Source organism: Penicillium subrubescens (genome assembly GCF_028828155.1).
Source record: "Penicillium subrubescens strain IBT 31985 chromosome Unknown utg000011l_segment0_segment0, whole genome shotgun sequence".
Lineage (NCBI taxonomy): Eukaryota > Fungi > Ascomycota > Eurotiomycetes > Eurotiales > Aspergillaceae > Penicillium > Penicillium subrubescens.
In genome coordinates, this window is record NW_026643161.1 from 1,270,410 (window position 1) to 1,297,875 (window position 27,466).

Genomic DNA, 27,466 nt, shown 5'->3' on the forward strand with positions numbered 1-27,466 from the left:
GATGGATTCGACTGAGGTCATAGTAGTGTGCGAAAAGTTCAGTCGTTTCTGTTCGTCGAAGGTATAGTGTCTATGGTCGCTTTGGGTCATAGCGTTTTGAGGAGTTGTAGGTTTGTGGCTTACGAGACTGCACATAATGCCGCGGCTGTGAAGGCATTAGCTTCGGTAGGATGAGGCACCGAGCCGGCAAAGCTATGCGCGAAAATTGGCAATTGCAGGCATGGATTGCCCCGAGATCAATATTGAATTAGCGCATCATATGCCGTATGTTCCGCTCAATAGCCGACCTTCCTGCCTTCATTAGTTTGTCTTTTTACCCGGAGAGCTTTTGGCTGAAATCGCAGCTACAAAAACGCCACGCCGTGACTTGGACTCCTCAGGTCAAGCTTCTCATCATGAACGTCAACATGTTCCAGGCCGGGGACAATGTTCTTCGTGCTGACCAGGAAGAATGGGCGGTCGAGCCTCGCCATGTGGAAGAATTGCCTCTTCCTGCTGATTTCTTCTGGGGAACAGCTACTGCTGCTTACCAGATCGAGGGTGGTGCTGCTCAAGATGGCAAAGGAAAATCTATTTGGGATACCTTTAGTCATCTTGAGCCATCACGAACCAATGATGAGAATGGTGATGTGGCCTGTGATCACTATACTCGCATGCTTGAAGATTTGGACTTGATGGCCTCGTACGATGTCGACGTCTACCGTTTCTCCATTGCCTGGTCTCGTGTTATCCCACTGGGTGGACGAAATGACCCTATCAACGAAAATGGCATTGCATTCTACGGAAGACTGATCGATGGTCTTTTGGCCCGCAATATCGAGCCTATCGTTACCTTATACCATTGGGATGTGCCACAAGAGCTCTATGACCGCTATGGAGCATTCTTGAACACAGCCGAGTTTAAGGCAGACTTTGAGAGCTTTGCCAGGTTGTGTTTCTCTCGGTTTGGTGATCGCGTCAAGAAATGGTGTACGTTCAACGAGCCGTACATTATCTCAATTTTTGGTCATCACAGCGGTGTCCTTGCTCCCGGTCACAGCGCCGCCGCTGGACATGATTCACGAATAGAGCCATGGCGTGTCGGACATACTATCATTCTGTCCCACGCGGCCGTTGTGGATATGTACGCGACAGAGTTTCAACCTTCTCAAAATGGGGTTATCTCCATCGTGCTGAATGGTCACTTCTATGAGCCATGGGACGCAGCTAGCGAGGAGCACAAAGCTGCGGCCCAACGCAGACTGGAATTCTATATTGGCTGGTTTGGGGACCCCATCTTCTTGGGAAAGAATTACCCCGCCCAAATGCGGGCTCAAATGGGGTCTCGACTACCTGAGTTCACCACCGAGGAGATGACCCTTCTCCGCAAGACTGCGCCATCCAATGCCTATTACGGGATGAATCACTACTCCACTAAATTCGCCCGTGCCCTTCCGGGCCCACCAACCGAGGATGATTGCACGGGGAACGTGGAGGAGCTAGCAACCAACAGCGAAGGAAAGTCCCTTGGACCCGTGTCGGGCATGGCCTGGCTTCGTGTCGCGCCTGATGGGTTCCGAAAGCTTATGAACTGGGTCTGGGATCGATACCACTTGCCAATCATCATCACCGAGAATGGCTGTCCCTGCCCTGGTGAAAGTCAAATGACACTGAATGAAGCAGTCAACGATACTTTTCGGATTCGGTATTTCGGACTCTATCTCGATGCAATTTCCCGGGCCATTCATGAAGATGGTGTCGTGGTTCAAGGGTATTGCGCGTGGAGTCTCATGGACAATTTCGGTACGTACTACACCTCATTACTCATAGTACTTTATTTTTCCCCAACTAATTGGTTCTTAGAATGGTCTGCTGGGTATGGTCCGCGCTACGGTATCACACATGTGAATTACGAGACTCTGAGGCGAACTCCTAAAAAGTCCGCATCATACTTGGAGAAATCGTTCAAAGCACGCCGCAGAGGGCAATATTAGAATAGTTGAATAGTTGGAGAATTCTTCGAAACATAAATGGTAGCCTCGAGCTTTTGTCAATTGCGTGCATCTCAATATTCAATATTTCTAAACCGTGACTATGATCGCTTGCATATGATTTCCACCAAGTACACTAAAATAGGTTGTAAAATAACGGATAGAAGGCCAAAATCTAGAAAGCTTTGACAAGACACTACACCGTGGGGATGTCAGGAAAGTCAGAAAGAACTTCATTTGCCTGAACCTGAGAAAACACTAGATCACGGTCGTCCTATGCTTATGAGACTAGCCCCAATATAGCTTAGCCTGGCGGGGCCACAAACTACCACACCGCGAACCTTCCCTACTTAGGTATAGTTTACGAAGGAAGGGTCCTGACGGGTGTACTAACCAGCAGCTCTGGCTCTAGGTCCTCTTCAATCAACTATGATCTCCTCTCCATGTGATTCGTGTTTAGAGAAACCATCGGCAAATGAATCGGGTATCAATCCGGCAATCGAGTACAAAATGACAGCGATTCGACAACCTGACAGCCCCACAGTTGGCCCCGGTTTGACGCCTCTTGATGCTAGGCACATAGGCAGAACCAGCGTCGGTTATTGTACTTATCAGCCAATTGCTCGACTTCGCCAAGGAAATTAGCTTCTGGGGAAGTTGCGGGGATCTCGGTGGAGCGAAATGACGGCGGGGTTGGTAATTGTTCTGGCACTACCGAACCCCAGAGTACCCACATCTACCATGGACAAATATGGTGAGCATCAACTATTGACAGAAAGACTCGCGTATTTGTCTTCACTGAGCTTCTCTCGGTATAATGAGGGCCGAGTCTCATGTGCGGCTGTTGCTCTTTGTTGGGTCATGCGACAGCCGACTTGACGCTTCAGAAGCCGGCAAGCTTTAAATTTATAATACGCTCATCAAGCTCTTCCCTTTTGTATACTTCAAGATTGTTCTATTTCATGTGATATTCGTCCTTCGAAATGGAGTCCCCAAAGAGGCTTGTAACTGAGTCGAACCCGTCTGCAAGAGAGATTGAGAACGCCCCGGAGGATGGACTCGAGAAGTCTGATCCGACCTTCGTCGCGGCGACAAAGGGCCAAGTGATCACTGGGTATGAACACCTAGGCGCTCTAGAGACTATCAAAACTTTCAAGCTTTGCACCCTTGTGTGCTTTGCGATGGCCTTCAGTGCGGCGACCGATGGTTACCAAATCGGGTATGTGAAGTTCCAAAGAACGAGTTTCGCCCGCCTTTCTCTGACTGTATTTTGTTCCCTAGAATCAATGCCAGCATTATTGCCAATACCGGATTTGTCGCCCGCTTTGCCACCAGTGTCGGGAAAAATGGAAAGCCTGCACTTGAATCGCCCATCCTCAGTGGCTGGAGTTCGATCATGTCCTGTGGTCAGATCATCGGGATGACTACTTTGCCATTCCTTTCCAGTCGGTATGGAAGAAAGATTGCCATGTACACCTATTGGGTCATCCTGGTGGCAAGCGTGATTGCCGAGTGCCTTGCGAGATCGTGGCCAGGTTGGCTGGTAGCTAAGCTCCTCGCGGGAATAGGAGTCGGATGCCTGCAATCGACTGTCCCAACATATATCTCCGAGGTCGCGCCTACTCGCATCCGCGGTGGCTTGTTGATGTGCTACAGCTTCTGGTGGACGCTAGGTTCCTTCTTTGCTCAAGTCGCTCTTCAGCATCTGTCCAAAGATGATCCGACAAACTATTTAACACCAATCTATACCCAGTGGGCACAGATCGGCCTCATGATTCTGATCTACGTTTTTGTTCCGGAATCTCCAGCCTGGTGCGTCAATGCCGGGAAGTATGATCAAGCAAAGAAGCACCTTCTCAGGCTCAACCGCGGAGTGCCCAATTATGACCTGGAGCGCCAATTCCAAGTTCTGGTTATGGCTGTTGAGCACGAACGTGAAGTTGCAGCTGAGCAGCGACGCGAAAAGTGGTATGCCATTTTCCAAGGAACTAACGGCCTTCGTACTGTTATCTCTTGCTGGACCAATCTCACTCAGCAGTTGATTGGTCTCAGTCTCTTCGGAACATTTGGGACATACTTCTTCCAACAGGCTGGACTCGCGGATCCCTTTAAGATCAAAGTTATCACCAACTCGATTCAAATTGCGACAGTCATTGTCATAATCCTTGTTGCCGACCGTGTTGGCAGAAGATTACTCGCTTGCTCGGGAACGACACTTTGCTGGGTATCATGCGTTGCCATCGGTATTGTTGGAGTTTGTCCTCGGGTTAACGCGTCAACCTATGTTTTTATCCTATTCGCTTGCCTGTGGAGTGAGTACCCCCTCCTCGCTGATGGCGCATCTACTGACTCAATTATCAGACACTGGTTTGGCTGCCAATGGCGCGACTGGCTGGGGATACATTGGAGAGGTTTCGTCTCAGCGTCTCAGGCCGTATACTGCTGGCTTCGCAGCAGCCGTTACCTGCGTTGCTGGCGTTGTGATGAATGTGCTCGTTCCATACATGACTAACAGCAACAAATGGAACTGGAACTTGAAAACAGGATGGTTCTACGCCGGCCTTGGTCTTCCCTTCGTTGCCGGCATGTGGCTCCTGATTCCGGAGACTACCGGGTGAGACCATGAGCAAATTATAAACCTATCTTTGAAATAGTGAAGCTGACCTTTCAATTTTCAGACGATCTGGTGCTGAGCTCGATGAGCTGTTCGAGCGGAAGATCAAGCCCTGGCGATTCCACAAGACAGAGACTGCTACCCAACGGGTTGTTCAGCTTAACAAGTCTGAGGGCAACTGAGCTTGATTGGGCCAGGCTTTTTCAATCACCGGTCGAAGAGCGTATGGCAGTCACCGATGGCATCCAAAAGGCTGAACACCGACTTGGATACCAACGGGCTAATGATGCGTCGGAAGGATAATTGGTGAGGCATACATGTATTCAGCAGTTGAATAATTCGTTCAGAATAGTATATTGCCGAATTGCTAGGATGGTAATTGTATCAATAGTTATGGAAATCAATATGGCTTGGCATTTTATCAAGACTAATCGCCGAGGGGAGAGATCCTGCTGCGTAGCATGAGAATTCGAGAACTCCTTAATAATCATCAAAAATTTGCTAGCAACGAAAATCTTAGAAAGGACAGGAAATATAAGGGCCCCCAGCTGGCTTCAGTATACAGCCTGTGCTACGGTTCGCCAACTATGAAGCAGGAAATATACATGGTAGCAAAGGTTATGGAATCACGGATCACAGTTTTTGTGAGGACAGTCTTCTGATACCTTAAGTGTTGTTCTGGTACAAGACACCTGGACCCATTTCAGGGTTCTCATTACTAAGTGAAATAAGAGATGGTCGTTGAAAAAGCTCGCTGAATCATGGACACGTTAAACCCAGACTGTTAGCTTAAAGTGGATAATTTAATCCGGCATGCCCCTATAATATATACACAAATAATTATAATCTTGTTAATGTGACCCGAGAAGCACGCATTATGCCCATCTCCACCACGATACCACGCGCGCCATATCTACCCACGATCGACACAATAGTTCTAGCTCAAGTTCCTTGATTTTATTCAGCTCGAATTTCTTTTTCTATACTCTTCTCTTTTCTCTGACAATCTCTTCACTCATCCATTCTGACACATCCCACCTCCGGACACTCCGTCACCCAGTCGAGTATCGTCTTCAAGATCTAATTTGACGACGCTTGCTCGTGCTGTCTCTGCAACTTCGGCAAACAAAAAGATCCTAGTGAACGCTGTTTCTTTTGGATCTTTCCGTGCTATCATACTCTTCTTCTTCATAACCCGTCTCTCCATGCACTCTACAATCGATCAAAGTCACAAACGACTCTCAGATTCTTCACCCTCAACCTTCTACAAACAGCCTAATAACTACGCACGACTCGGAAATCTCCTCTTCATTCTCGAACTGATCCGGAGTCCAGAAAGTTCATCAACGTCTCGCAAACCGTCTCCTCACAAATCTCAAGTGAAATCAGAGCTTCCATCCCACTTCATCGAACGTACTGGCACCATGGCTGGCCCAAAAGTTGAGATCATCGATCCCAAGGGGGACGTGATTATTGTCTCCGTGAAAGAAAAGGATGATCCATCAGACTCATTCACGACGCTCCTTCCCAGCCATACACGAGAGGGGACTCGATTCAAGGTTTCGTCCAACTTGCTCACGCAGTCCTCGGACTACTTCAAGGCAAGACTGGGTCAGAATTGGCCTGAAGACCAGGAGCTTTCTCAGAAAGGAAATGTCAAGATCAGAATCGATGGCTTCGAGCCTGAGGGTGTTCGCATTGCCCTGAACATTCTACACGGCGCAATGATCAGATTCCACTGCAAGTAGATCTGGCATTGTTGACCAAAGTGGCGCTGGTGACAGACTACTTCCAATGCAACCAGGCCCTCTGCTTTATGGGGAAGAAATGGTTTTTCGATTGTTTCATGGTTGAATGGTTTATTCAAAAATCTATGAAGGTCGAGTGGCTATGAAGGGGGCGTGGCGCACTCATATGCGGGAGCGTATGGGTGGGTTGCAGCGTAGCGAAGGGCACGGACGGATAGTCTCGAGACTGGTACAGGAAAATTTATATTCCGGGGCTATTCCTAATACGTTCTAGTGCTTGTTGGCGATGAGTCTAGAAAGTCTCGCGAAGAGTAGGGGCGGTTGCACCGGTTTCGCAACGTACTGTATCCAGTCCTTTTCCCCTTGAATTAACATTCAGTTGATTTTCATCTTTCACATCCCCCACCATGCTTCTTCAACTTCCAACTGAAACACTCTGCCTCATTTCCGCGCAGTTGGAAAATCAACATAATCGCCTGCATCTGGCAAGCTCATGCCGACGACTTTACACCGCACTGCACCGGACCATCTTCGTCGAAGTCAAACTGTGCGCCTATCGTCCCGGGGTACCGGTACCAGAAATTAGACAGGTGTCCCAGTTTTTATATACGATAGTTCGGAACCCCGATCTCGCGAGCGTAGTTCAGGTGCTGGACTTGTGCTCCTGGCAGACTAAGACAACCTGTGACAATCATGGTTATCCTAGCGATATTGATTTTGATCGTGATATCATGGAGAGGCTAGTCCGAGAAGCAAGCAGTGACAGTAAGCGACAAGTGACATGGATCAAGGACCTCGAATGTGGCATCACGGATGCCTGGCTAGCCTTGATGATCCCTAGGCTGAACAATTTGCGCAAAATCAGCTTTATCTGGAGTATTCAAGCGGACTATGTTTATGGCATGTTGATAGATGCTGCCAAAGCAGAGACCCCAGTCTTTCCACATCTCGAAGAGGCCTGGGCAGCGCCCCGGGATACGGAGGGCTGGTCAGAGACTGAACTGATGTTACCATTTTTCAATTTCCCTGCTATGCGAAAGCTAGGCGGCCACATGCTCTATGACGGGTGGGAGTGGACCGAGGAAGAGAATCAACGCAATCCATGGGGTCTTCCCGTAGAGATTGGTTGCTCAAACGTCACCGATATTGATTTGAGAATGTCTTGTGCAAATGACGGACTTCAGACTTGGATAAGATCCTGCAAGGCGTTGAAAACATTCCGTTACTCTCACGGCGGGGCCACGGTAGCATACGAGCCATCCAACCACCGCAGGCTTTATGAGGCCCTTTTGCTGCACAAGACGACATTGCAGGCAGTTTCGATCAGTGAAGACGAGTATGGTATCGATCCCGAAGAGAATGAGAATTTCTTCCTAGGGTCATTTGCAGATTTTACGAACTTAAAGACTCTACATGCCCCCTGCACCGGCATTGTGGAACAGGAGGAAGGAAGGCCGACGCAAAGTCTAGTAGATATACTTCCACCTTCGTTGGAACTACTATCCCTATTCTATCACGATATGGAATTGCTAGTGTGGTTGCTCGAAGAGTGTGAGCTCCTGCTGGATTCAAATGTCTGTCCGAAACTTGGGACCATTTGCATTAGACACTGCGGGTTGAACGAAACTGAGATCGCTCACAAAGTAGAGAACTTGAAGCTTCGATGCGAAGATGCAGGTGTATCTTTACGAAATTTTCATTCTGACTCTAGGGATGAAATGGAATATTGGGACTCCGTTTGGCCTTTTGATCACGACTTTGATCAGTGATGAAACTTAAATGATGGATTTCTATGAACTTTCGCAGTCTGAGAGACGTCCTGTGACATATCTCGATAAGGGCCAAACATATACTCTCAACGTGATAGATCCTGAGCCACCTGGGAAGGACACCAGTCTCGTCAAATATAGAACATTTGTGCGAGTGTCCTTCGGAAACGGCTTCCTTTAACGGCGTTAAGCCCTCCGCGGTGGAGATCAAGCTCAAATTCTGAATGGCACATCCATCGCCCAGCCGCAGGTTCTTAGTGCGAGTGAGATAGTAACGACAGGTCGGACCTGCCCCACTAGGACGACACCACCTTCCCTGGTAGACTTCAGGTCTTCAGTGCGGATGAGGTAGCTGCCTCTGCTTATTTGCACACTGACACGCGTGTCTCTCCTCTCAGGCCACATAGACAGTCTCGTCGGGTCCTCTCGACTTGTCCGTCCCTGCCATCATGTGCCACGCCCCACAGGGAGAAGTCTCCCTCCTACGCGTTACCTACCAAGGTCTCTCCGGCCGACTGTGTCGTGTCTTCAATTGGCGCCAGTCTCCTACTCCTTTCGCAACCGCCTTGAAAAGCGTACAACGGTCTCCACCTCCACGACGCTGCGTCTCCCACAAGCAGTTTCCACACCATGTATCGCGATCTGTCTAATGTGTTCGCTACCAGATGCCTCGCCTCATTTCCGATTCATTGACCTATCACTAGGCATGCCCACTCGTGACATGTGTGTGCGACCTATTCAACTGTTCCAATGCCTCATCAAAATTGAAGGTGCTCCGTGTCTCCCAGATTCTTACTACGATGCTGGCTTCAGGTCGGAAAAATGGACATGGCTATTTGATGAGAATATGACGGCATGAGATGTGAGAGATTGATCGCGAGCGAGCTCGGTGCTCTCGCTGACAAGAAAGCCACTCCCTCGTAACGACCCATACACTGCCACAGTTTGTGAAAATCATTATATGATCATCAGCTTAGGAAGTACCCCGAAGCTCTGCGGATTAAGACTTGATTTGCGACAGCCCGCGTGACGAGACGCGGCCGAGGACTCACCCTGGTTCGTGAATGACGCATGCCTAATCAACACCCTGACCCGGAAACCACTATCCTAAACACAGTAAGTCATCTCGCAATCAAGAATCGTGGCCGATTGCATTCTGGACATTAGAAAGCTACTCACTCTGGCAAGCCTCAGCAGTGGAGATTCCTAGCGCCGCGACCGCCGTACGGCGGTGCGTAGCGGTCATTCTCCAGTGCATAAAACCTATCATAAATTTGACCGCTTTTCCCTCTCCGCCCTAGCCGGATTAGGTCACATGACCCCCTTGATCTTGACGGAACAGAAGCAGCAGTGGTTCCCGGAGAAGGGATATAGTAAACCCGCATGTACTAGTCATTATTATGTATGCCCACATAGTTAACTAACTACAGTAGTTAACTACCCGGCTAGCCTGGAATATCACAGGCAATTGTGGGAATTATTGAGCGATAAAAGTATTCAATAGATCGCCATTCTCTCAACAAGAAACAGCATATGGAAGGGTCAATAGGGCCTCATAGTAATGGGGTATTATAGCACAAAGTTAGCGCATCAATAAAGGATACTGATCATGGAAGAACAGATTTTAATTTGACAAGGTGCACTGATTTATCAAGAATCGTATGGGGTCCGCAGAACAAAAGCTATATAGCTCAAGACCGGTGAACACCTGCATCATTAACAATGAGGTTCCTGGCTTCTTCCATCACAGATATATTCGGAGGGTCAGGGACTTGTTGGTGTGGCACAACACCGGAGGAAACATGGTCTGCGTCACTGAATATTCTGGAGTACTCATCTAGACCAACCAGTATTGAAATCTGAGACTGAGTATATGCGAGCATTGTTTGACTGTAACCCTCTAGGCACCGGCGACAGTTGATTGAGCAAGTGGTGTTCATGCTGGCTTTTGCCTAGAAAGGATAGCACATGAGCCACTTTGGTGGCTGTAGCGGTTATTGCGTCGTGTGAAGCTCGATAACTCTGATAACTCTGATAACATCTATTGTGAGTCTATCTGTCAGCTTATATACGGGCTTTAACAATGTAATCAGAATCAAAAGATCTCTTCAAATGAACATACCTAGACTGAGATGTAAAGTCTCAAATTGCGGCAACCGCAGGAGGGCCACCCAGGATAAAAGTAGGAATTATGACGTAGCCGGCGTCGTACCAGGCTGAATCACGAATTCTTGTCACCAGTGTTTGATGCGGTTTTGTGGATCTAAATGTAGTTCCAACCAATCATGGTCCTGAGATTTCTCGCGGGACTCCCATCATACAGTGCTGCACAGCAAGATTGAAGGGCATTGCACCAGTATGCTGAGTCAGAGTACCTGTTCATGCGTTGTATCCACTACTCCGAGATCTCGCCAGGCCTGCGACTGGGATCCGCCACTGTGGTGTAGATACTTCAACTACCGCACGCTACGGATCGACATGCTACCCACGCCACCCTCCGATACGGGGTGAATGAAGTTTTGTACACTAGTTCTGAACCAATCACATTGAGGAAGAATCAGGGCAGCAATTTGTTACAGTAACATGTGATTAGTTCGCTCTGGTACGTCCTGTGGGCCGGGCACAATGTGCTTATACGGTTTAGAAGGGACTCCAGAAATGACCGTACGATGCGTCATATTCTTGGAAGCCAATCATCGGAGCAGTGTGTCGGGGACAAGGTCTTGATCACGCCGGAACGATAAGGGGACAGTCGGAGTTTCTGGTCACTCTATTTTGAGAAATTGTCCCTGGGCTTTCAGGAGAATGGAATTCTGCGTGGATCGAGCCCTGAAGTCCATGCTTGTAGCGATCGAATGATACAGTGCCGGCCGTAATTGCCTTCCACGCGGGGAAACGGAGAGACGCTCTTTCAAACCCTAATCATATGAGACGCTAATCCCGATAATATGGCTACTTTGGTTTTTGAAAACCTGTTCCATGATTGTATGGAAATAACGCAAGGCGTATGAAACAAGAGTAAAAAGTACTGCTATATATCTAAAAAATAACCATCCCACCTAACCATGGGTGTTGTCTACACGCGCTGTCCCAGCTAGCATTTACAGACACCCACAGCACCTACAAAATGGCAAGAAACATCGATTCCTGGCAACGTAAGATGATTGTCGAAATTACGAAAGGTAAAGGTGGCGAAGTGTAGTGAGCGTTCTATCACTAACATATGCAACTTAAGGACAATGCAAAAATCCTAAAGAAAGAAAAAATGTTACAAAGTTGCCCTAGAATGAGAATGAATATACAGCGCTTCCCCCTTAGCAATTGGTTCCCCATCTTCTCCCTGAATGACAGCTTTTGCCCAAATCTTCCTCCCATCGACCCTCTCAACCCAGCCTCTGCAAAGCACCGCTGACGGAGTTCCTAGCGGACGAAGATATTGCACCGTAACTTTTGCAGTTTTAGGGCTCTCAAACCCAGGATTAAAAATCACGGCTGACCCAGTTTGCTGATCAAGTAGTGTAGCGACAAATCCGCCATGGGAAATACGTTCATGTCCTTCAATAGCACGCCCTAGGGAGTAAAGAGTCCAGACTTCTCCCGTTAGAGGGTCTAGTTCGTGCGTATTTGCCGGAGTAATGTTAGAGTTGTGCTTGAAAAAGGACTGGAGGTGACGAATTGAATCTGTCGAGCGGAGGGTATCTGCCATAAAGCGGGAGGTCATCCCAGGCCAAGGATGTTGATGAGTTGATTGGATAGGGAGTAGGGATGAGTCGGCGAATAGCGGGCTAGTCCAAGGATAAGAGGTCATGAAGTGATGTTGGGCTTCTGGTGAAGCAGATGCTGGGATAATCTTTTTCGGTTCCATTATGTTACTGTATTGCAAATCATTGAGGGGATTCAACTTCATGCGCAGAAGGCGGCGGCGAGAAGAGAGAGTTATGTACGGAGTAAACGGTTGCTGATAGCTACTCGTATTCAAATGAGTCATAATTATCGATGGTCGATCTTGCCCACCTTGAACTATTGAGCTGCTTTTCCTTTCCCTATCGTGCGAGAAGATACAGTATAAATATTTCTAGCCATCGCATGCTTAGCTTGTGACTTGTTGCCTTCGGTATGCATCAGATACCGACTTTAGACTGGTCTGGCAGGTCTGGGATTGATAGGGATCGTCACGATTGTCCTGAGGAGCCGGCGGGTAGCCTAGCCCAATAAGACCCGACGCCGCCACATGATGATAAGAAGATGGAGGAGATTACGAAACAAATCTTACTAATGTACTTCCCGGCCGAGCTGGACACCCCAAAACACCATATTTCTACCTGGGTCACATGATCTCAAACCAGTATTAAAAATGCATGGTTTCTAAATTAGCAGGGTCTCGTGAGTGTAATCTTAATCTGCTGTAGTTTGAATACTTCTCAATATCCTTAGTTACGCATTAACTCAATTACCTCGGGGCCCACCTCTAGGATCTTATGTCTATAATTTCACCGGTGGCATCTGCTGGATGTTACAACTGAAAATATATACCATGGTTTGGTAACTACCCAGGTCTTCTGACTGTAGTTCTATAATGATAGATGCGGGCAGAGTATAGTACACCAGTAGGTCGCTTGGGCCGTTGCCTGGGCAATCGAAAGCCACACATTGCTTTACTGCACGGTAAAAATTTTCTAAACGACGAGGCCTCGATGTCATATAACCCCCATCCCGGTGACATGAAATGCCCTGTGTGGTGGAACGCCCACCAGGTACCTGCACATTTGAGCCCCGTCATCCCTAATACACATCTCGAATATTGCCCGAGGCTGCACAAACATCAATCATAAAATGCTTATTGATATCTCTATTCAAACACGGATTACAAATGTTGGCGTGGGGAATTACACCGAGACGCAGTGCTAGAAAGTCCGCTGTTGACTACTATCACGCCAAGATCATCAACCAAATCACCTGAGATGGGTAGAAAAGACACTGTAGCATCCTTTCGTCTACCTTTAGCTCAAAAGTGATTTCCGAACTTATCGTAATCATATTGCCTTGGAGCATAGCAATTTTGGTGAAAGTCTTGGCACTAGAAAGGTACATGAAATCACAGTACGGAGTACTGATAAGGCCAATACACAGGAAAAAAACAGATATGCAACGTGCCGTATGAAAGATACTAGCGCCGCTAAGCGAACAGCCACACCTAACCGTGGGAGATGGCCTGCTAACTGACAATGGCACATGAGTCCGGTGGATCGACCTATGAGCATAACCAGTCACAAACGAGGTTCACGAAGTATTTACAGCAGATCGATATAGATGCTGTTTCTACAGTACATGCTATAGGTACAATCCAGAGTTAAGAAGGCTCGTCATGTTCCTGTATTGATCGACAAAATCTACAGAACGTCAAGACTGATCGCAGTGTAAAATTGCTCACGTACAAACATCTTATGTCGTGTTTCTAGAGCCTATCAATACATCACTTGCGCCTGTGCAGATTTCCCTTGTCTGTCAAGGACTGAGCCAAATTAATTAACACTGGTGAACGTATCAGGATGCTCGCGGCCGAGCAGCTTCTCACTGCCTTCTAGCGGCCGTCGATGCATCGCTTCTGCCTCTTCATACCTCCCTTGACTGGAGAGCATATCTAGAAGTTCTACTGTCTCCTTCCCGGGCTGAACATGCCTGAGGAAAGCTAAAGAGATAGCTGGCTTCGCGACACATTTTTTGTTAGATTACAGCCATTTTTGTTAGATTACAACAATGAATAACTAATTCTCAGCTTAGTAAAGGCCTACTATGAGTTGAAATCGAATAGAATGTAATCTCATCAAGCGATGTACGGTACATACCATTTAACTGTTGACAGATAGTGTACGCACACCCTTAACACTCAACACATCATACCGCTCACTAACTATCCTGACTATCCCAGACAACTCATGGCACCGTTACTGCGAAACACCCGAAAACATCTGGAGAGGAGGACACAAAGGTTGGCCACTTCTCGTAAGAGCCAGCGTGATAAATAACTGACCTTTATACTATATCGACTTTCATGCTATGTCGACCGCTCTCTCACTATGATGATATCCTCATCGGAGTGCCATGATTAAGAGCTGGATCCCAATAGGACGCTATTTCCGGGTTTCGGCTCAATTGTTTCATACTATATTACCATGAATCAAAAGTTTAGGGGGCGTCAGCGGACCAGTGAGTATTTATTCCCCATCCACAACTATTGACTACTCATATTCTGTTGTGAGTTGGTCAAGTCTAGTACTCTCAGATACAATATCTAGAAATGACGCCCCTGGAAAAGATGACAGAAACAGAAGCTTGCGATGGTCCTCAACACTACGTGTGTTTGTCTCGGAGGTAAGAGGTAGCTCTACACCATTTCCAGATCACCTAAGGCTTGCCTTGCTACTTGGTAGGAAGATGATCGAGGAAAGCGAGAACCATCTAGACATCGATTAATGGCGAACGTAGACCTCCGGCGCAAACTCCGGAGCGATCAAACAACTTCTAGCGGCAGTTGAACTCCACATGATTTCCAGTCTCTCTGCAGCAATTTCCCCTTCTTCATTTCTCCTCTCTCCTCTCCTTCCTCCTTTCTTCCTCCAACCAACATCAACTCCCTCGCTCCTCCTCGCTCCTCCTCGCGGATCGCTCAGCTAAGAACCTCGTCCCAAATCAACTGCATCGAACAGTCAGTCCTAAAATCACTTCTCACAACCTCATAAGATCACCGCTCACTGATACCACTCTTACATCCAAGGAACAGAAGACGACAAAATGAGCGATACTCAGTCCACCGACGACGTGATCGTCATCAACCCCGATGGCGACGTCCTCCTGTTTACTCGTGACGAATGTGACGAGACCGTCGATTACGATGAAAGTCCAAAGTATACCAAGTTCCTCCTGTCCTCGAAGCATGTTGCCCTTGCTTCTGCCTACTTCAGAGCGCAGTTTAGCACAAACTGGCGCGAGGGACGTGCGGTCACCGTCAACGGTGCGGTCGAGTTGTATCTATCCACCACCGAACACGATTCTAAGACAATGGAAATTCTGCTCAACGCCATTCACGGAAGCCAGTGGCAAATTCCTCACCCGGTATCTTGCGGGAGACTATGGAAAGTGGCACTAGCCACGGATTATTTCCTCTGCCGCGAGGCACTCCAGACATGGAGCCTCTGGTGCTGCCAGCAGCTTGTCCGGTTGTTCCCTACAGAGCTCACCGATTGGTCATGGGAATTAATTTACATCACGTACATCTTCCGCTGGAAATCCCTCTTTCCACACCTCACACAGTTGACCCAGCAAAAGTGTCTCGCCTCTGCTCATCTAGGTCCGTCGCCTATTCCAAAGTGGATTCTGGAAGTGATCTTTGGCAAAAGAAACGCATATCTGAAGCAATGCTTCGATCTTCTCGATCTACAAATTGCCTATCTCGGGGCCCAACAAATCCACTGCACCTTTAAGTGCAACGCCAAAAAGGCTGGGGCTTTGATGAAATATTCGGGCCAGTTCAAGACTCCGTCTACTGAAGCTCTCTCTGGGGAGGAGCCTGCCGTAACTACCTCGGCATGCAGCCCATTTTCGTTCTGCCAGGCTGCGAAGGAATGGGAAAACCCCAACCACAACAGCCGTACTCTCAACACTGCCAGCAAGGTTACCCGTTCTTGGAGACCATCCCCGCGTACACCCCGCCGTTCTCCATGTGCCGATGAGAGTCTTCTGGGCGACCAGCTTCTTGAGCATATCGCGCAGATGGAAGAAAAGCTAAACGGCATCTCACATGTCCCGGAATGGGGCCTAGAGTTCAAGGTAAGTGACTATCAGACGAAGGTTATGGAGAGCTCCAGATTTGGAAATATACTAACACCTCCCCTTTATCCACTCTCTCCTCAACAACCCCATTTTCATGCCATCTAACCTCATCCCGAGATGAGCCGGAGGAACCCGCAATGACAAGTCACATTTGAAACGGGCATGGACGGACACATCTATCTTGACCTCAATTTCGTCGGCAAATGAGCCCATGGTTTGTTTGGAGGTTCGCTTTCTACCTCTCTCCATTTGTGACGCCATTCAGGGCTCTTAGTGATAGTTACAAATCAGAAGAATACGGCAAATACATCAATATTTCTAAGTGTACTGTACAGCGACGTTCGATTTCAGTCTCATTTCTGGGAGTATGACGATCGAGTAATTCTTTTCCAGGATCATACATAGGAGAATTTCAACATCAGCTACTCTGGCTATATTCTGACCCTGAATATGTTGACATGGGGCTTGTCATGCACATACCCGATCCAGCTTCACCGGATGGGACTGACAGATCCGTCCTGCCATTTCGAAGATTGTGTTGTGCTCTGGTGTTGGTGTGTGTGTAGTGCGGAATGATGTAGGATATACGAAAAGAGGAAGTTTCTTCATGAAGAGAAAGTTTTATAAGAGAGGAAAGCGAGACCTAGAGATTACTAGCAAAAAGTGCAGCATGAACCATAGCTCTATTCACGTCCTCGATTAATGACAACTATGCGATCCAGGACGCACCACCTGCGTCCGCCGATTATACTGCGCCCATGCCAACAATCCGAAACAGATCACGATACGCCACACCATCCGTCGAGAGAATCCTTCACGACGCACTCCCCACACAAGTCCCACGATGGAGGTTGCCAAGAGCGCATTCCGAAGGTACTCCACGCCAGCAGCGGTAACCGACCCTGCAAAGAGAAAATCGAGGACCGTCTAGATGATCAGCATATACGCACTCACAATAGGGGATATTTTAATCCATACCGGCAGCCAACAGCATGATGAGGAAAGCAGCGCAGATCCCTCAGGCAAGAATCTCGTGCACATCTGGAGAACGCGTCGAACAAGGGGCTGGTTGTGATCCGGGGCGGGCTCAGGGGCCGGCTTGTCGGACGGGCACTTTTCGCATGTCATGCTTGTGAAATATACTGGAAATGGAACAGTATAATGATTGAATAACGCTTGAGAGATTGTGCGACTAATGTTGCCTCCGGGAGCTGGGGTATGGACTAGTCTCCACGCGGGATTTTCGCGGTCGGGAATGTCCCCACAAGCGGATTCGGTTGTGGGATCCCGAGACTATATTTTAAGAAGTTTACGATCTTCCAAGTCGTATGTTGGTAGTGTTAAATGACTGACGCAATCTCTGAATGGTAATTGGAGAGCTTCTTGCTCATGGTCGTCTATCTACCTTGATTTTGATGAAACAGCTACTTTGTGTACATCAAGCCACGTGTAACTACTTCACCCTTTCTCCGGGTTCGGTATCTACGCTGCGAATGAGTGGAAAAATTCGTGAACATATCAACATGCTCAGTATGGGTGTAGCTTGCGATAAGCACTTACTCATTGGGCTACCGGGAGTTTCCCTCAAAGCCTTTGCTCTTTTACACCCTTGCATGGTTCTTAAGGCTTCTGAATGGTGATATAAACCTTACCTAGGCTTTGCACTGAATTACTTACCAACCCAAAGAGAGAGGATGGATGTTATATCAGAAGCAGTAACTCATATATTGTGGCGACTGGTGTGGTCCCCACTAGGATAAAATTGCTTTCTGTAAGGCATCGTGCTGTCTCTGCAAATCGATATCGTCAATTATATATCTCTAGGACTTGATACAATTATCGTTCTTTTTCCAAGTTGAGGGTGTCGTATTTGCCTTTGTGTTGACCTCTTTTCCAGGACTGATGGCCAATCAAATTGATCTGCCATCTTGATATCATATCGCACTGCTTGGCTATTTGATGAAGAGCTTTGTCGATAATACGCTGTGCCTCATGGTGACCGGATTACAGTCCTTTGCGATTACATGCGCTTAGAAAAGAACCTGGAATTATCAAGGTACTGGACTCACTCAAAGTCGATAAACCTAGCGAATTCAGGTAATTACTGAGATGCTGGTCTGGTCAATGCTCACACAGTGATGGAATCTTCGCGAGAACTGGCACGAATATAAGGATTCATATGATATACTCATCTGGGATGGCCAATTAGACTTCTTAGTTCGACACGCTACCGGACAGAGTCTTCCAGGGCAGGCTCAGCACCTGAGCGCCTCAGTAAGACCCATCATCCAATTGTTTGTCTGCCGCCATAGGCAAATTCGGCAAACTTCTGGAACCAGGCAGCTCCTCCTCCTCCTGACTTTCTCCGGGTTATCCACAGTCATCGCAACTGACAGCCGCTAAGCTCATCGGTTCTCACTCGCGTTCCTCACAAGTTCCGAACTCGCCCTCTGATCACTTACCAGTACCCTGAAATCATAGATCCAACCACCACCGGAGAGATCATACCCATCGACCCTGAAGGTGACTTGATTCTCATCGTCGGGAGTGGCTCAACCACTGTACCTTTAGGTTTATCACCCAGCCAGTCGCGAAAATTCCAAGTCTCCTCCAAGCATCTTACAATGTCTTCACCCTACTTTCGCACACGACTGGGAATGAGATGGCCGGAGGGCAGGGTACTAGCTGCTCACAGGAGCCTTACACTTGAACATTCCAGGGTGTGATTCCGTGGTTATGGAAACCATATTGAACATCTTACATACATGTGGATCCAAGATTCCCGATATGGTTGACCAAAAGACACTGCTCATGATCCCTTGGATGGATCTTTTTACACGTCGTTCCCGTGCCTATCCTTTCGATCGCCAACGAGAAATGCCGCCCCCGTGAGGATGACCAAGTTACTCAGTCATTCTTAGTCTTCGCAAACAGTCTCTCATGGACTTCCAAATACTTCGCGGCCGTGCTTAGCGGTCGATGAAAGATGAACTACACGAAATCTTGGCTTGTGAGGCTGGTGTTACCCGGATTCAATCCCTGGGTGGTGCAAACCATCTTGTTGAGCATGCATGGCATGGAGGATGAAGGCCCTCATTATGTAACCTCCAAAAATCTCTTTCGGATTGCAATGGCAGCATACTTTCTTGACTGCCGTGATATCCTCAAACTTGCGTACAAAAGTCGCTTGTATACCAATCCATCATTCTGATTTATTCAAATTTATAGTGGACTCCTCTTTGAGTCACTTAATAGCATCTGCCCGTCGGCAAGAAGGACGGAATTACCCTTCAGACAGATTCAACACGGCTTCCTCTTCTGCTTTGTTTTCTAGTGTAGAACACCAATGTCGTCACGCAAAGCCTCAACCAAGATGTTTTAAAACCATCGGCCATCAGTTCACTGGGCTTTAACATATCCGTATCTCAGAACCCATTTCTTAACCCGTTAGAAGAGAATTCAAGGCCGAGACCCAGAGCGGGGCAATGATTTGAAATGCCATCCCAGATTCCTTCATCATTTCTATGCCCCTAAATTGATGCTCAGCATAGCCACCGAACAAACGTTGATAGTACTCTGTGCATTAATAGTAAGAAATCCTTGCACTATAATGTACCCGAGACTAATCTCTCAACTCAGCGAAATATCTGTCAATTATGACAACCAGATCTCTGACTTATGGCTAATCATTGGCCTGGTTTTTGTTTCTCTCATATATTTATCAAATCGGTTTCTGATCTTTCAAGTCCCAGAAATTTGAGCGGTGCACGTGATATAAATCCGTCTATAGAATTCTATTGACATCTTGATATACGAGTCCATAATGAGGGATAGCTTTCTTCGTAGATTAGGGTGGAGCCTCGGCCCCACACTACTTTAGGAGCCCCAGGGCTCATCCAAACTTAGATTCCTCATAGCTTCAATATCATCCAAGTTTCCTGCTACTGCTTCACATTAAGAAGCTTTGGCGCAACTTTATCAAATTTCATTAAGCAGTGAGTGGCATCCACGAAGGCTGAGATGTATTTGAAGTTCACGAGAGGTTGATCTACCTTTTCTGAATCAACTTACAATTTCCCCTTCGTAGCCACTGTGGCCTTCATTGCTACTGGCTATTCTGTCAGTGACACTCTACTTCCTTATCTACTCTATACTGGTCTCCTCTGCCCTTCTCTCCTCTGCCCTTCTCTCCTCTGCTAATACCTCCTCCGCCAATCTGTCCTCTATCAATCTCTCTTCTGCCAGCCTCTCTCTTCTTCCTTTCTCTTCGTCTACTCTCTGTCTCCACTCTCTCTTCCTCCGTTCTCTCTTTGCCTCTTCTATTACTCTCCTGTCAACCAAGACGACACCATGGCTCACATAGATCCCTTGATCATTGCTCGGGACGGTGACTTACTGATCGTCGTCTCCGATACTCTCAACCAAATCACCAACAGGGACCACCAGCCTCATCAAGATGATTTGGCTTCCCGAACCCGCCTCCCTAAGGGTGACCTACAATATACGTCGTTTCAAGTCTCCTCCGACCGCCTGGCCATGGAGTCGAGATACTTTGAAGCGGCGGAGTGATCGTTGGCTGACAGCATCGAAGGAAGGTGGACTCAAGAAACTGACCCTACATGGACTTAATCCCTGGGCAATTCAGGTTCTTTTGATCCTCGCCCTTGGTCTAGTCGACAGCGCCCCTTATTGGATCACTCTTGATAATTTCTACGAAATTGCCGCCACAGCTGACTACCTTGAGTGCACTTATATCCCAAAACCTATCATGAACCTGGCTTTCTACCTACAAAAGATGGTATTTCGACGGAAATCTCGGGCTACGGACCTAGGAATGGGCCACGACTGTGCAGGTATTCCAGATCAAGGACCTGTTCAAATCCACAGCAAAGCTTACCTTGGAGCATGGCCTCACTGCTTTCGAGATCCATGAGGGTCCGGGCTTGCTTATTCGGGGTAAGAAGTCACCCATCCCACCCAAAACGTTGCACAATATTACAGACTTTCTAGCACAGGATCTTTTTTTTTACATCTAGAGAGAATTGTGAAGATCGAAGAGCAAAAGCTCCTGAAATACGGCCTTGAGGTCGACTGGCTGGGCCAATTGACCGGATTAATTCAGAATCACCTACATCGACTGCAGCATGGCCCATACATTTGTGGGGCATATTGTGATGCGACGTATCCGTGCCCTTCGCTACGCTGCGACCCACCCATCCGCTTCCGCGTATGGGTGCGCCACCTTTTCATGCCCACCACCTTTTCATGCCCAATTTTCGAATACACCACACATTCAGCTACTTCAACCACCCAATATGCCTAAATCTGCTAATTTCAACGAAGAACGTATGGCAAAGGCCTTCGCAGCCGCTATGCGCGAAAAAAAACCAAATTTCTCCAAAATTGCGCGTGAATTCGACGTGTCTCGCGATACCCTTTCGAAGCGCGTCAGAAAGGCCAAATCGCCTCCTACACCGCAGGATTCGCAGAGAAACGCCCTTCGTGCATTCCAGGAGAAAGCCTTAATCAATTGGATAGCTAAAATGCGCGATTGGAACCTTCCCCCTACCGCAGCGATTATAGAAGCGTGGGCGAATCGTGCGATCGCACGAGGGGGCGAGCCGGAGAGGCAGGTTAGCAAGATGTGGGCGTATCGCTTTATAGCACGTCTTCCAGCGCATCTAAAGCTAGCCCCAGTGAAGCAGAAGACGAAGGAATTAAAGCGAATCCAAGCCGAAGATGCAGGCTTCCTTGCGCATTGGTACTATAAGCTAGCAACTCTCCTCCATAATATACCCCCACGGCTAGTATACAACTTCGATGAATGCGGCTTCCAGCCTAGCCAAGGGCGATCAAGGAAAGTTATCGGCTCTCGCTTATCTTACCCTAATCTAGCTGAAACTAAGCGAGGCGAGACTATCACTGCAGTTGAGTGTATCGCTGCTGACGGCTGGCTAATGGATCCGCTCTTTATCTTCAAAAGTAGCGGATCTAACTTTATGGAAACCTGGTACAATAGTAGCGAAGCCCTGCCGCCTAACACAGGCACTGCAATATCACCAAACGGCTGGATTTCTGATGAATTAGCACTAGCTTAGCTAGGCTACTTTATTACTGCTACTGCTGGTGATCGCTTACGATCAGGCGAGAAGCGATATCTTATATTCGACGGGCACGGCGCGCATCTTACCCTCGAATTTCTGGAGAAATACGAGCAGCATGCGATCGTACCATTCGCATTTCTACCGCATTCTACACACCTCTGTCAACCGCTTGATGGGAAGCCCTTTTTGAATTATAAACAGCAGTTTCGCCTTACGAATAATGAGCTATCGTTCTGGGGTGGTCGACCGTATGGGAAATCAGATTTCCTGCGGATTATCGGGCCAATTCGCGAAAAGGCCTTTAATCCGCGAATTATTCGTCAATCTTTCAAAGAGCGTGGTATTTACCCAGTCAATGGTAGTCAGATTGTGGATAATCTAGCGAATCAGCAAGATCCTCCTGAACTATATGCACCGGAGCTTCGGTCGTATATTCGCACACTATCTCCAGAATTTCTATCTTCTAGCGTGGAAAATAGCCCTCCCACTACTGTCGAAGCGCTGGAGAGGAATCACGCGAAGATATTAAGAGATCTTCAGGTCAATTCAGCGAAGGCTCAGCGAAATTTAGCCAAAAATTTCAAACACCAGCTAGATAAGCTGGAGGAGCTTGCTATGACGCAGGATTCACTTCGGCGCGTTCGGGCTGCGCAAGACCCCCAACGTCGAGTATATACTAAGCGGCAGGTTAAACCGCTTAGCCAGGATGGTATACTAAGGGCTCGTGATGCGAATCGGTCAATTAAAAAGAGAAAGGAGAAGGAAAACGCTGCAGAGAAGCGGAGGATTGATAAGGCAGCGGAGAAGGCGTACGGCTTCAAGCCTTCACAACTATCGGATGAGACTATTCAGAGTGCAAAGGATAGTGCGAAGGAAGCGAAGGATAACGGAGAGCTCTTCTATATGGGTTAATTGCGTGTTTTTAGCTAGTTTTGGTTGATTAATCGCATGGTGTATTCGAAAATTGGGCATGAAAAGGTGGTGGGCATGAAAAGGTGGCGCACCCATACGCGGAAGCGGATGGGTGGGTCGCAGCGTAGCGAAGGGCACGGATATCTCGGGCTCATCATGATCTTCAACAAAGAAAGCTTGCTTCTAATTTATGGCAACAAGGAGGGGTCAGGCCGTGTCTATGGTCCTCCTGAAGTGTTCAAGACACTTTCCGTGTGGAAAGAGAAGCTCCACGGTATCTACTGTGGGGAAAGATCACGGGCAAACTTCAAGCCGGATCACTTCAACCCTGATCAAGACATGAGATGTCGGCCCAGCATTAATCGAACCTAGGTCCTTGGGAATAACATCACGGCCTGCATGTCGAAGATGGACTTTTCCTTGAGATCCATTTCACGTCTTAAGCTCGCTGAACTTGGAATTTGAAGGTTGGTTCTGATGACAGCCCTGGATACTGACGGTCATGCTATTACAATTGCGCCTTCAGAGGGAGATGCATACCCAGATTGACTAGCAACCCCATTGTTTTTGCCATCCATCTCTCGCTTACAGCGTTCAATACTCATCTCACTGCAAAGGTTTAGCAAGGTCATGAACCACCGGTAGATGACTCTTGCTACCTTGACAATCTGCCACTTCTCGCATTGCTTAGCTCATGGCTTTTCTCTTCGTCCCCATAGCTCTCATATTCGGCCTCCGAGCCTAATTTATATCTGATCTTACGTGACTGGTTCAATCAGCAACTCATTTCGGAAAGTGATTATCCTTCTTCTTCTTCTTCTTCTTCTTCTTCTTCTTCTTCTTCTTCTTCTTCTTCTTCTTCTTCTTCTTCTTCTTCTTCTTCTTCTTCTTCTTCTTCTTCTTCTTCGTCTTCTTCGTCTTCCTTGGCTAACCTCATAACTTTTCCCCCTTTCGTTTACTGAGCAGGCATATTAAGCCTTCTTACCTCGTTTTGAGACGTGAGTCAAGCTCTGGGATTAGCAAACGTAGCAACATAGCGAACGGTCAACGGGTAAAGAGCAAGTTCAGTATAAAAGTACCTTCTGGTGTCGGTTCAACCAGAGACACGAGTGATCATCCCCATGTGAGCAGCTCAGCCCCATGGACCCAGTACTTTGGAGGGGATGCTGCATTCAATGTACATTCAGGCACCCTCATGCTTGCATCCGCGTACTTCAAAGTTGCACTGAGCGATCGTTGGAAACACCCATCGACACTGGAAGGCAACACAACAATGACAACACCCTGGTTTATGGACCCCCTTGCGTTTCAAGCCATCTAGAGATAGTGGGGAAAAGATACCTGAACTAATCAGAAAGGCGGTTTAAAAATGACTAAAATGACGTTCCGAAAGAAATCTGGGTTGAACCACTTCTCTGGTCTTCACATTATTCAGACCTTCGAACTGCCACTGTATCTGTCCCTTGTTGATACCTAATCATCGGGAATAGCGGCCCAAGCTTCTAACTCTCTTACCTAGGACCAATAAGAACACAGAAACGACAAATCTTGAACGTTCGTAAGATGTTTCATTTAACCTCAACGAAGTGCTTGTGAACAACGTACCCCCCAGTCACTGAGGATAAATGCTGAACAGGATCCAGGACCTGGAAACTGATTCCGATAACCGGGTATTAGGTATCAGGCAAGCATGCATCACCTCTTGCAGGTACTTCCGGCCTAATGGTCGACTCCACTCTCACAGCCAGCCGGTATCCACCCTCAGCCCTACCAGCAGACTGAGCCCGTCCGAGTTCAATTGAAGGCATTCATTATGCTTATGAATACTGACTCAACTTGCTTCCGCGGAATGTCGAAATCCGACAATGACCAGGATTGCAGACTAGTGGCTTCCTAGATCCCGTTCTTGGGCACTAGTGCGTTGCGAATGCAACACGGCGATACTACAATTTGTATTAATGTACAGCCAACGGCGGTCTTCGGTGCCGTAGCGGTGTATACGTATAATGCAAGAAAGACGTGGATTCAGAAATCCATTCCAAAGAGTACACGATAGCTGCGTGCGAGTCATGAATTGTGGATCACGATTCAATCAATAGTGGGAAAGAGTAGAAGCTAACAAAACAAATGATTCATTCTTGGCTGGTACAAGTATATGCTTAGCCCCGGCCGTAGCCAAATACAAAATAATAATAATAATAGTAATAATGCTAGTCATCTGTGCACAACCCCTCAATATGACCCTTTCCCAGGACTAGCGCCAGCACCAGTCTCATATCCAGTTGCATCTCATTCCGTGTCCCGGTGGAGAGAAGAAGAGGGGAAGCCTCCGCTCCCTGCATTGTCCCCACTAACAGCCCATTCCTCGAATCATAAATGTCTGAAGCAAAGCCCAATATGAACAAAAACCAATGATAAATCCTTTCTGTCTGTGTGTTGTGGCTGTCGCCGTATGTTCCGTCGCGGGAACATTGCATCCCTGCAATTTCAAGAAAAATTCCTTCCCATCTTGCAAGTATCCATCAATATCGCCATAATATCATCAACGTCATCGGCTTGGTCGTGCAGTGGCCAATATAACCACATCGGGTAATTCCGGGTTAAACCTAACCGTTTTGTTAATAAATGATCACACCCCGATTGGCCGGATTTGAATCATTTCTTGATGCCCGGGTCAAATCTAGAAAGGGATCTCTCCTCTTACCGTATGATTCCTTCGCCTCCTCGCTGGGCTAGGTATGGCGTGACGCGGGGGAGGGTTTACTTATCCCCAATCTTCGCCCGTTAATATAGAGCATCCTCGGCGTATGGAGACAGGGGAAAGGAGGTCCTGCTTACCCAGCCGCCCACCCCCCGGAGTTCCTGATCTTGGCTTGAGCTTCCGGATCCAGAACCATTTCTGTCGACAGAAAAGGAGCAAGTCAGATATCTCTAGTATGGGATATCTCATAATTGAGCCATAGGTTGATGTTATATCATTTGGAAACGTACGAAGCTGTGCCACCAGAACCTGTGGCTGGAGACGTTGTGTCTGTGCCTGTCTCCTTCGGCTTTGTGGGTGTTACTGGATCAGCCATGATGGTAGACAGGACTGTATCAGTGTAAAGAGATATAGAGGTCGGACAATGGCGATGTATAAAGAAGGGTCCCGTTTGCAAATAGAAACTTCAATGTTCAAAGTCCGAATAGATTTCTGTATACTGGACGTGCCCAGAGAAAAATCCTATCTTATGTTGACACAGAAAATGGCCAGTCTGAACGGGAAATAGCAACCTGATTTTATAAGAAATGGTCCATTCAGAGCCTCCCGTTGACATCGCGGTCAAGCGCCAACCGCGAGACGAATACAACCACGACAACAACCAGATGACGAGCATGACTGGATGTTGGGCATACTTCAGTACTGTAAACTGCAAAGATCCGGGATTCTAGCCAATGAATACAGACTTTGATCCGAAATGAAACCCGCTTGGACAACTGACGGCAATACGGGAGAGCTAGTAGCCAATCGCCAGTCAATGCACGGCTCATCCTTCGAGCCCTAACCGTCAACCATCAATCTAAACAGCGCGGACTCGCCGATGCTCGCAACTCTGGCAAATTCGTGCCCAAAACAGAGCCGCATCGTGCTCCAAAACACTGTGAATGAGTTGGTTGCCTGACTTGTTTTGTGCGAACTGCAGTGCGGACTTCTCGTCGCCTACTGCGTTGCTGTACCTATCATCCATGTCCTCGGAGCCGACTTGTCGAATCAGACTCGTCTTGATGTTATTCCTTGCTCCATAGCTGCTTGTGTATTGCAGATCCACCTCTCCCTTTCTCCGGAATCTCGATGTCCCGCGTCTCATCTACGGACCGCAACGTGGGGGTTGGTAGCCAATTATGGATGATGAGGTGTTTGCTCCTTGGAATGAGGGGAAATGGCCGAGCCATGAAGACATCGACGCACACTATTACTTCTGGTATACTCTTTCCAGCTATTCGGGCCAGTTTCGTGAGCTAGTCGTAGATGAACCTAATGTATTTACTTGCCAGTATCTGCCAACAACAGAGTAATTCACATGGGGAAGAATAACAATAAACCGCGACCACTATACAAGTCGATGTAGTTTCTAAGCCGTAAAGTGTGGAACGGTGGGCGCTTGGACCAGCCCTTTATCCACGGCGTTTCATAATTTGCATGTGAGCAGAGGAAAAGGGTCTACTTCTGGTACGTCATTGCTTGCAGTTAGATATATCCAGGATGCTGCATATAGATATTTTCAAGTTGACCGACACATCCTGCGGTGTTATAGTTAGTTGCCAGGTTGAGTCATTAGGAGTCACTAAATTTAATAGTGAAATTCGAGAAGTCGACAGTCATCGGAATGACTGATAGTTCGTCGCTACGATAAGCAACTATTGACCCATTGACAACCACGGGATGACCCCAACTCAAACTCAAATCCAAATCCAAGCCCAAAGGTTCCCAAACAATAATAACAAAGCTTTCCCCCATAATGTGGCCCAAGCTCTCCGC

The 27,466-nt window shown here is 47.6% G+C and overlaps 8 protein-coding genes across 8 annotated transcripts; 6 read left to right on the forward strand and 2 right to left on the reverse strand.

Moving 5' to 3' along the window:
• Positions 1–395: 395 nt before the first annotated feature.
• Positions 396–1,973, forward strand: N7473_012820 (glycoside hydrolase family 1 protein; the record flags this gene model as incomplete). The annotated part of the gene is made up of 2 exons (XM_057158759.1): positions 396–1,782; positions 1,843–1,973. The coding sequence occupies 2 exons, from the start codon at positions 396–398 to the stop codon at positions 1,971–1,973; spliced, it is 1,518 nt and encodes a 505-aa protein (XP_057002713.1).
• Positions 1,974–2,953: 980 nt separating this feature from the next.
• Positions 2,954–4,766, forward strand: N7473_012821 (putative MFS alpha-glucoside transporter; the record flags this gene model as incomplete). Its single annotated transcript, XM_057158760.1, has 4 exons — positions 2,954–3,189; positions 3,252–4,282; positions 4,332–4,584; positions 4,649–4,766. The coding sequence occupies 4 exons, from the start codon at positions 2,954–2,956 to the stop codon at positions 4,764–4,766; spliced, it is 1,638 nt and encodes a 545-aa protein (XP_057002714.1).
• Positions 4,767–5,789: 1,023 nt separating this feature from the next.
• Positions 5,790–6,332, forward strand: N7473_012822 (BTB/POZ domain-containing protein; the record flags this gene model as incomplete). The annotated part of the gene is made up of 1 exon (XM_057158761.1): positions 5,790–6,332. One exon carries the CDS (start codon positions 5,790–5,792, stop codon positions 6,330–6,332), a length of 543 nt encoding a protein of 180 aa, XP_057002715.1.
• A 407-nt stretch (positions 6,333–6,739) lies between these two features.
• On the forward strand, positions 6,740–8,101 carry N7473_012823 (uncharacterized protein; the record flags this gene model as incomplete). Its single annotated transcript, XM_057158762.1, has 1 exon — positions 6,740–8,101. One exon carries the CDS (start codon positions 6,740–6,742, stop codon positions 8,099–8,101), a length of 1,362 nt encoding a protein of 453 aa, XP_057002716.1.
• A 6,792-nt stretch (positions 8,102–14,893) lies between these two features.
• N7473_012824 (uncharacterized protein) lies at positions 14,894–16,036 on the forward strand (the record flags this gene model as incomplete). Its single annotated transcript, XM_057158763.1, has 1 exon — positions 14,894–16,036. One exon carries the CDS (start codon positions 14,894–14,896, stop codon positions 16,034–16,036), a length of 1,143 nt encoding a protein of 380 aa, XP_057002717.1.
• A 594-nt stretch (positions 16,037–16,630) lies between these two features.
• Positions 16,631–17,059, reverse strand: N7473_012825 (uncharacterized protein; the record flags this gene model as incomplete). The annotated part of the gene is made up of 2 exons (XM_057158764.1): positions 16,631–16,858; positions 16,910–17,059. The coding sequence occupies 2 exons, from the start codon at positions 17,057–17,059 to the stop codon at positions 16,631–16,633; spliced, it is 378 nt and encodes a 125-aa protein (XP_057002718.1).
• A 3,222-nt stretch (positions 17,060–20,281) lies between these two features.
• Positions 20,282–20,500, forward strand: N7473_012826 (uncharacterized protein; the record flags this gene model as incomplete). Its single annotated transcript, XM_057158765.1, has 1 exon — positions 20,282–20,500. The coding sequence occupies one exon, from the start codon at positions 20,282–20,284 to the stop codon at positions 20,498–20,500; it is 219 nt and encodes a 72-aa protein (XP_057002719.1).
• Positions 20,501–23,730: 3,230 nt separating this feature from the next.
• Positions 23,731–23,982, reverse strand: N7473_012827 (uncharacterized protein; the record flags this gene model as incomplete). The annotated part of the gene is made up of 2 exons (XM_057158766.1): positions 23,731–23,869; positions 23,933–23,982. The coding sequence occupies 2 exons, from the start codon at positions 23,980–23,982 to the stop codon at positions 23,731–23,733; spliced, it is 189 nt and encodes a 62-aa protein (XP_057002720.1).
• Positions 23,983–27,466: the final 3,484 nt, after the last annotated feature.